Source organism: Metopolophium dirhodum, chromosome 1 (genome assembly GCF_019925205.1).
Source record: "Metopolophium dirhodum isolate CAU chromosome 1, ASM1992520v1, whole genome shotgun sequence".
NCBI classification, from domain to species: domain Eukaryota; kingdom Metazoa; phylum Arthropoda; class Insecta; order Hemiptera; family Aphididae; genus Metopolophium; species Metopolophium dirhodum.
In genome coordinates, this window is record NC_083560.1 from 137,327,607 (window position 1) to 137,337,271 (window position 9,665).

At 33.5% G+C, this 9,665-nt stretch overlaps 1 protein-coding gene across 1 annotated transcript; it reads right to left on the bottom strand.

Moving 5' to 3' along the window:
- Positions 1 to 8,960: 8,960 nt before the first annotated feature.
- Positions 8,961 to 9,665, bottom strand: LOC132937305 (uncharacterized). The gene is made up of 3 exons (XM_061004135.1): positions 9,455 to 9,665; positions 9,221 to 9,374; positions 8,961 to 9,083 (listed from the first exon to the last, which is right to left on the bottom strand). The coding sequence occupies exons 1-3, from the start codon at positions 9,634 to 9,636 to the stop codon at positions 9,066 to 9,068; spliced, it is 354 nt and encodes a 117-aa protein (XP_060860118.1). The 5' UTR covers positions 9,637 to 9,665; the 3' UTR covers positions 8,961 to 9,065.

A 9,665-nucleotide genomic window follows, 5' to 3' on the forward strand; every position in this document is an offset into this window, starting at 1 on the left:
TTCAAGTGTTCAGCCAGGTCGGCCACTAAAGGTTAACATTAAAATGTATTTTTTTTTTTTTTATAACTACCTAGGTTTATATATAATAAATAAATTGTTTTTTTAATCTAAATAAATTTGTTGATACTTTAAATTTTTAAATTAATATTCAATACATATTAATAAAGACAGAGTTTCATAAGTTTATACAATTGGGAGTGTGGTGAGATGAAATGGACGTAATGAAGTACCTTAGATTTACTCGGAACTTAAAATATAATTTAAATTTAGAAGTTAAGATATTTAGGTTACTTGTGCAAGGTAACGCAAGCATATATATAAAGATTTGGTATGTAAGAAAAGTTGTAGCTAGATGAAGTTGAAAACCAGGATGAGTGTTGTGAATAGGTCCATTATTTAAAAAAAACGGTAATAGATTCTAAAAAACTTATGGGAGCTGGTCATAAATCATATAAAAATAATAGGTAATGTAATAAAAAACGTTTTAGGTATATTATATATTTAAATTCATACATTATATGAAATGAATCTTCATAGTTCTTAATTTTATTGATATCTTCATATCAATATTATATTATTCTATGATTAGCCAATTTTGAATGAAAGGTACCTATTTATTTTTAATATGAAAAGAATATTTATAGTACATTGATTTGGTGAGTCTCTTCATATTATTATTATATTATTCTATGACAATTCTAGTTTGAATAAACTTTGAATATTCTATTATTAATTATTAATATACTATGAATAATAGAAATACACTATTGATAGCATATTGCACATTGATAGCATATTCATAGAATGATTAAAAGTGGTGCATTTGACCATTTTTTGATTATATTATCAGATTGATAGAAGAATGATAGACTATTCAAAAATAAGATATGAATATTCTGTTTGAATAAGATGAATATTCATTTCATAAGCTATGAACATTTTGGTGCTAGTTGGGTTTACATAAATCTTTTGAAAAATGCGATTTTTTTGAATTACTTGATGTACTTAGTGTGAATAATTGTTGAGTTTGAAAATTTTGTTTACGGTTCAGCATTCGCTCATGTTTGGATGTTTTTAAATGCTGCGTAACGGTAAATCTTTTGTCAGAGTTAACTTTAACAGAGCAAATTTTACAAAATAAAATGTCACCATCTGTAGAAAAAACTTGTTCACCAAATTCTGTAATGTATTTCTTTATTCCATTCACTTTCGGCATTTTAAATTATGTTTCTAAACCAAACAAACACACGGACGAACATACGATTGTACAACAACGGTTGTCACTAGACTAATTGAATTAAAATAACGTAAAGACGTCAAACACTCACATATTATATTGATATTGATATATCTATAAACGATTAGATTATACAACAACGGTTGTCACTAGTCAGACTAATTGAGTAATAAACGATTAGATAAGATACTAATCCTAGATTTACTTTTATATACCTACCTACTATTAAATGTTACAATTCTACAATTTTCAAATTTATTATCTGCATTTTTATTTTATTGATTATTGCAGACTACGAACAGATACAATTCTATAAAATAATAAATTTTTCATGTCAGTTGTATTAAATTCCACATAATTTTACTAAATATGCATTTTTATGCACAAAAAAACATGAATATGCAACTTTTAAGAAAACTACCAATATATGCAAAAATATGCAAAATTTAAATACCAAATTTCGATTCATTAGGTTATAAAACAGATTTTTAGCTCACCTAGCTATAAATAAAAGATACAGAAAAAAATATGCAAATCCTATAACTTCTCATCCCTATTTATCACATTGAAGACTCTTTAAAAAATAATTTGAATCATATCATGAATGCTTCTATTAGTGTAACATAAACCTTATATTCAACTTATCATGTGATTTAATATAAATGCACTTATTGCATATGACACTTACTGTTAAAGAGTACAATACATTTTTAAAATGTAAGTCATTGTCCACTCATACACAATTGTAGGTAGTGTGAGTTACAATTATCTCACTTAGTTTTAAGTATTACCTAATACATCAACTTTTACTACGGTGTGCATTACAATGTGTTTATTATTTATATACACCCATGTGGTAGGTATTTCACAGTGGCTACAGTTTGATACTTTACTAGACTGCAAACCAAATCCAATAGCCTACTTGCTGTGCTGATGGTTTATAATTCTCACATGATTTTATAACTAATTTTATTTCAAATAAAGTGTGTAGGTACACTGTACTCCCAGTACGAAATGACAACAGCAAAAACATTCTATAAACCTTATTGCCAACATTTGATATAGTTATGGCGTTCAATATACAGCTCACTTTTTAAACTTCATTCAACCAAAGTTTTAATTTAAAGTTAAAATTTATTTATTTCACTGTAACAAAATTCAGTGCATCTTTTATTATCTCAATATACCTGCCTACTGCAATGGCAGTTTTATATTTGTCGCCGCCGCGACAATACGGCAATAGCGCGATAGACATCACCACCGACCGGATCACACACACACACACACACAACACATCTCCATGTTTATATTTGTATTGTTTTATTTCTGTTTAATTGTGTCAGCTGTGTATTGTGAATTATATAATATGTAGATTGTGCGCGACTCGATACCAGCCGCCGCCGTCTAGCTGGAACGAGAGCAATTACCACGGCCGCCTATCCCACCAGTTCGTTACAAATGGTCGTCAACGCGACTAGCTATGTTACTTGTACGTGCGCGAATCGCCGCAAGTTAAATAAGTTACATTATATTATAATGCTCACGGGCGCGAATCGCCAGTAATTATTAATTTATACTTTTTATGGCTCAAATAGCCATACATTTTTGTTTTTTCTGTGGGCGCTAATCGCCACGAAGGTGCGTTTGTTATACCTAAGCATATCTTATTATTATTGTTAATTGTGACCGTGTGTGCAAATCGTAGTGGACCTTTATATTATTTTTCAAAGTCGAATATTATTCTGTTATAAGAGCGCAAATTGCTGCATTTTATTATTATCTGTGAGCGCAAGTGCGCATTTTTATATTATTTAAAATTATATTGTTTTTAGTATGTGCTAAGCACTACTGTGTATTATTTTGTATTTTTGATATTCTCTGTATCATTTTTATAGGATAGGAGCAGCTGGCCAGCCGTGCTCCCCCTAAATTGTGAGTAATATTATTTATTATCTATATACTAGCCATAGCTCAAATAGCTGGCACATACTATTATTATATTTTGTTGGGCCAGAAGGGCTATAATATTATCACTTATATTTTTATACCTTCATGTTGCTGTGATTTTTGTTATATTCTTGTATCCTTAATTCATTATTATTTGTGTACAATACAACAACAAAATTTTACCAGCAACCGTGTTACCATTTCATAGTTACCTTCCGTCCAATAGTTTTAAGCTTATAGTACACTCTCACATATACACACACTTACACATCACCACACCACATACCTCACTAGTATTTGCGCGGCGAACCCAACCAATTCTAGCTGAGCTATAACACATATACACACAAAAACAAAGGTCGGTCGGTGTGTGAGTATTGCGCGCGACGTACACGGCGATCGGGCCACGGGCTAATCATTGTTCCCTACCCGGCGCAAACATTTTGGTGACCTCGACGTGATCGCGTTAATTACGTATCGCGATTATTATACTATTATTACTATTATCGGAGCTCATAACATACGTAGTGCATAAAATTCAATGCAATATAACTAAAATTGAATTTTATTGTCATGGTGTTGTAGCTACGTAATATTGCACTTAGCGAAACTTATTATTTTTATTATAGATCCGCTTCTTGTTTTTTACGACACACTTGATTTAGGATCGAGCTGGCAGTACTTCTGTAATATAAATTTAGTCATAATATAGCAATGGTTTTAGACGCAGAGACGCTGAAGGTGTTGTCTGAACTCAGACGTAAACGTGGTGTGGTCAAGGGTGCACTCACCCGTACGTTGAAATTTATCATTAGCTTCGATCCAAGGACTGAGGCCTTGTCACTGTTAGAATTTAGGCAAGAAGAGTTACCTCAAATAAATAGAAAATTCGACGATGTACAATCAGAGATAGAACTACTCAATACTGAGGATCCGTTTGAGGAAGAGAAGGAAAGAGAAGAGTTTGAAAAAAACTATTTTGCCGCACGCTCTAAAATCCAGGAAACTATAACTAACGAAAGGCGTCATAATGCTTCAGGTCATGATACTTCACATAACTCGAATACGTCAACAAACCAGTCACGAATACAATTACCACCAATAAAAATTCCGGAGTTCAGCGGGAACATTCAGGATTGGGAACCTTTTTTCGACTCTTTCCGATCTGAGATACACGAGGAAAATAGTTTTACATCGGCTCATAAATTTTACTACCTTAGATCATATCTTACTGGTGCCGCTCTAGATCTAATCAAAGCGGTCCCTATGACGGATGCCAACTATTATGTGGCGATTGAACGGCTTAAGCAAAGATATGACAATAAGAGCCTAACCATACAGTCTCACATAAAATCATTATTAGAATCTCCACACGTAGAAAATGCAACCGCAACCGAGCTTCAGCAACTACATTCACATGTATGCACGCATATTGCAGCTCTTAAGGCATTAGATCAACCTGTGGACAAATGGGATGCCTGGCTAATAACTATCATTAGCATGAGGTTAGACAAGGACACGTTGCATGGATGGCAACTACATCAGAGGAATACACAGCTCCCAAGGTATGTAGATCTAGAAGAATTTCTTGCAGACCGCTGTGTAGCAATGGAAACCTCCTACCAATTTTGTTCCAAACGGGAGGGAACCGACACTAACTCTGTACCTCGTCAAAGGTCAAAGGGATAAAAGAGCAATAACAACTTTCCAAAATTGACACTATTAACCAACAAAAATGACCGTGAAAATAAGTGTACTCACTGCTCGGGTAAACATTGGTTATTTTTCTGCGACTCATTCAAGGAGTTAGACGTCAACAGTCGATTGACAGTGGTAAGAGATGCAAAACTCTGCTTCAACTGTCTGTCACCGTACCACTCAAAAGATTATTGTAAATCAAAATATAGTTGTCAAACATGTAAGGGCAGGCACAACACCCTACTCCATAAAGAGAGGAAATCAGGATCAACAAGACAGAAGGAGGACGATCTTCCAAGCTCATCAAAGGAAGATACCTCGCCGAGCAACAGTCAGAAAGTGTCCATGCCAGCTCAAGCAGCAAGTGAACACGTATTTTTAGCAACAGTAGTAGTCACCAAGTAAAGGACAGCAACGGTTCTTATCACAAGTGTCGAGCCGTCCTGGACAGTGGCTCACAAGTAAACTTTATTTCAAGGGAGCTTTCGAGAGTTTTAGGATTAAAACAGAGAACAAACGTCCTACCAATATGCGGTATCGGTACCAGCAAGACTCAATCGGGTGCAAGTGTAGACGTAACCGTAAGTTCCTCCGTCAAGAAATTTGATGTCGAAATAACCTGTCACATATTGCCTGTTATAGTGAATGACTTATCTGCTATACCAACTCCAAGGGATGGTTGGAACATTCCTAATGAACTTGTACCTTTCCTAGCAGAACCAACATTCTGTGAATCGGGATCGATTGACCTTTTAATTGGAAGTGCCTTTTTCTTCGACTTGATAGGAACCACACCACATAGCTCACTAGTATTTGCGCGGCGAACCCAACCAATTCTAGCTGAGCTATAACACATATACACACAAAAACAAAGGTCGGTCGGTGTGTGAGTATTGCGCGCGACGTACATGGCGATCGGGCCACGGGCTAATCATTGTTCCCTACCCGGCGCAAGCAATATTATTTTACAATGTTATCATAAAAGATTGTACTATGGTTAGGTTAGGCAGGGCTTGTATATAGGTGTGACTTGATCACATTGAACACACATTCAGCTAAACATTATTTTGTAACTATTTAAAAAAAATTTTAAACATGTATGCTTTTATTTTTGTGACATAAACCTTATTTCATATAAATTCACTTATTGCATATTATAGGTACCTACGCTTACTGCCATAGATAGCAATAATTATTGTTGTTATTATTATAATAATATAGAATTATCAATACAATTGTACCTACTCTAAACTCAACCTAACTTTTAGGTGCTTGGGGATGTCGAGATGGAAGAAAGGGAGGACGTGGAGGTCGTCGGCGTCCCCGTGGAAGGTGTGGAGTACGTGGAAGTTGTTGGCGTCCCAGTGGATATAGGTGATGATGTGGAAGGAGTGGAGGTGGTGGAGGACGTGGAATTTGTTGAGGTACAGATGGACGGAGGGGATGACGTGGAAGTGGTAGAAGTGCAGATGGATGAAGTGCAAGCGGAACTGGAGTTTGTGGACATGCTCGACGAGTTGCAGCCAGACGTCGACGAAGAGGTCAGGAAATATGTCTTACTTATAAAAAAACCATAAATAAAACTCATCATTTAAATTGCAGTTCCGACCCCTTGCCGTTGGTGAACAACCCCGAGGGCGTGCGCCAATAATTGACAGGCAGGCAGGCGTGAAACACCCGCTTCCAGAGCAGCACAACGCGGGCGCGTTAAACAGAATCTGCACACAGTGTAACGCTCGCCACTTCGAAGGCGAGGTTGTGGGCCGGGATGCCAATAGGCACTTCTCCACTTGCTGTAACAACGGTCAAGTGACTGCTGCAGGACAACACGCGTTGTTGCCCGCCCCTTTTTTACTAATGAGTTTGTTGATTGGAGATTCACAGGATGGTCGTAGATTCCGAGACGACATTCGCCGGTACAACAACGCCCTGGCATTCGCTGCGTTTAGCTGTGGCTCAGACGACAGGCGTTTGCGAGGGCGTGGACCGCGAACGATGTGTATCCAAGGCCAAACTTATCAGAGGATAAATAATGACGTGGCCGTTGACCGAGTAGATGCCAACTACTGTCAGTTGTATTTCCTCGAGTCCGCAGAGGCCAACGCCCGCCGCGTTGGGATGGCTCTGCAGAGAAATCATCGTGAACTGTCCGTAGTTGTGATGGGACTATTGGACGGTTTTCTGCGAGACGTAAATCCGTACGCAATGGCTTTTAAGTAAGATATAAATTTATTGTATTTATTAACATTAGGAATATAAATTGCCCCTTAGAGTAAATTTCTTTTACAGATACCTTTCTCAAAGTAGACAGAAAAAACAAAAAAACTGTAACCATTAAACTAACTATGTCAACTGTCAAACTAGATATTACGTTGATATTAGACACTCGCAGCTACCAATATACTGCAGTTATTACTTAATGTTGATTCAAAAAAAATTTTTTTACCTTTATTACTTAAATTATATTAAATTTTATATGTAATTTTACTCTGCTACCAACAGAGTTATATGTGCTTATGAATGATATAGGTAACATTAAATATAACTTAGGGCTGGGACGTTTTTATTATTATATCATAATTATACCAAAATATATTACTAATTTAATGCTTGGATTTATATGAAGTATAGGTTTTATTGTTATTACCTAACCTATGTGGTCTCCTAAGCTTACTACACTTCACACACATTTATAATATATATATTTATTATTATGTATTATGTTAATTATACAATTATAGAGTTAAATGCACTGAATGATTTATTTATGATTTCTACATGGAGTCTGTCTAAGTATAAAAATATACATGTCTATATTTGTTCCAGGAACATGCGTGAGGTGTGGCTGGCAGAAAGAGACCTAGCCGACGCCGATCCCACAGGTGTGCGACCTAGGCCAGTGAAGATGCATTTTGTCCGAGATGCGGCCCGGGACGCATATAAGCAAACCATACATTGCTAGAGACCCATAGGAAATAGAGAGCTCTCATTGGTCCTATTACATTTGTGATAACATGATAAAATTATCAATATTTTCAAATGTTATGTTTTTTCTAGTTCATACATGAATACATGGTTCATATATAAAATATAATGACAATAAAGTATAAGTTCTCAAGTTAAAATTCAAATCACGTGTATAGGTATGTACATCAAGTCAATTTCTACAATTCATAATAATAATAAAATATAAGTTCTCAAGTTAAAATTCAAATTACATGTATAGGTATGTACATCTAATCAATTTCTACAGTTCATAATAATAATAAAGTATAAGTTTTCTAGTTAAAATTCAAATTCGAATTAAGTGTATAGATACATATTATAGTCAGTTTTAAAATACTAAAAATTAAAAATAAATTTTAAAATTACAAATAGGTATTTAAAGTGAACCGTGACTTTTAGCATTAGGTTGATTACAATTAATATTTTGGTTCAAATTTCTTTTCCTTTTTTTAGCAACTATTTCTCCTAATGGAGGTCTACCAGCTAATAACCGTTTGCTACCTTTTGTAGTACCAGATTTTATAGTATGGGTATGATGATTATATATTTCTATACAACATACTAAACCTTTCTGTAATATAAATATTACATATTTATTGTAATGCTTATATTATTATTATTATTATTTATTTTCAATTATTAAGTGTTGTTAATTTTTAAATCACATCATTAATTGGAAAATATTGTGGATGTATTGTTTACAATACTATACCAGAAACAGTGTAATACAATATAGACTTTATTATTTGTTAATAAATAATGAACACACATTAATTAATTTTATATATTTCTATGTAACATACTAAACCTTTCTGTAATATAAATATTAAATATCTATTTATTGTAAAGCTTGTATTATTATTGCTTATTACCAATTGTTAAGTACATAATATTAAGTGTTGTTAATTTTTATTTTTTAAATCACATCATTAAAGTATAATATACAGTGTAATACAATAAAGACTGTATAATACAGTGGAAAATATTGTGGATGTATTGTTTACAATACTATACCAGAAACAGTGTAATACAATATAGTCTGTATTATTTGTTAGTAAATAATGAACACAAATTTAAAGTACCAATTTATTTTTATCAGACAGACATAACATAAATTGTTTACTATGACTTGTCAATCAATCTGTAAAAATGTAGAATTCATTTTTATTTCACAAATTTAACACATATTTGGAGTCTGCAAAAAAAAAAACTAATTGTGAAAATTAAAATGAAAATAGTATCAGAATAATATATTACCATGGATGATCTGGACAAATTCAAAAACAAAAAGACAAAAAAATTAATTATGAGTTTAATTGAATTTATAAATACCTTAATAAATGGATCTTTCTTCCTTGTAGATACTGTGTCCAGTTTAATAACAGCCTTAACCTTAGCTGGACATTCAGCATTTTTCGAAATTCCTTTTTGATTTTCAGATATACTAGGCTTCTGAAATCCACTATGTTGACAAACAAAGTTTTTTCTAAAAAATGTTTAAAGATGTTTTTTAGTTAAGATTTCTACGACATAAATAGTAATGTAAATACAATATAAAATACTTACGAACACACAATTCGCTGCCCATTTGGAACACTAGTTCTAACGTTCCAATTTAAATAATTTATTTTACCAAACTCAGCAACCCACACATTGATGTCTTCCATAGATTTCACATCACATCTTAAAGTTATATTTACATTGTCATCTTTGACAATTTCATATTTAAATGATGGTGGGTAAATCATTTTATTAAATAATTAAAAATGTTAATCAA

Excerpts from the sequence above, each read along its gene's own strand:
- LOC132937305 (XM_061004135.1), bottom strand. The coding sequence starts at position 9,636 with ATGATTTACCCACCATCATTTAAATATGAAATTGTCAAAGATGACAAT. Across the intron at positions 9,375-9,454 it reads GGGCAGCGAATTGTGTGTTC|AAAAAACTTTGTTTGTCAAC; the intron begins GTAAGTATTTTA and ends AACATTTTTTAG.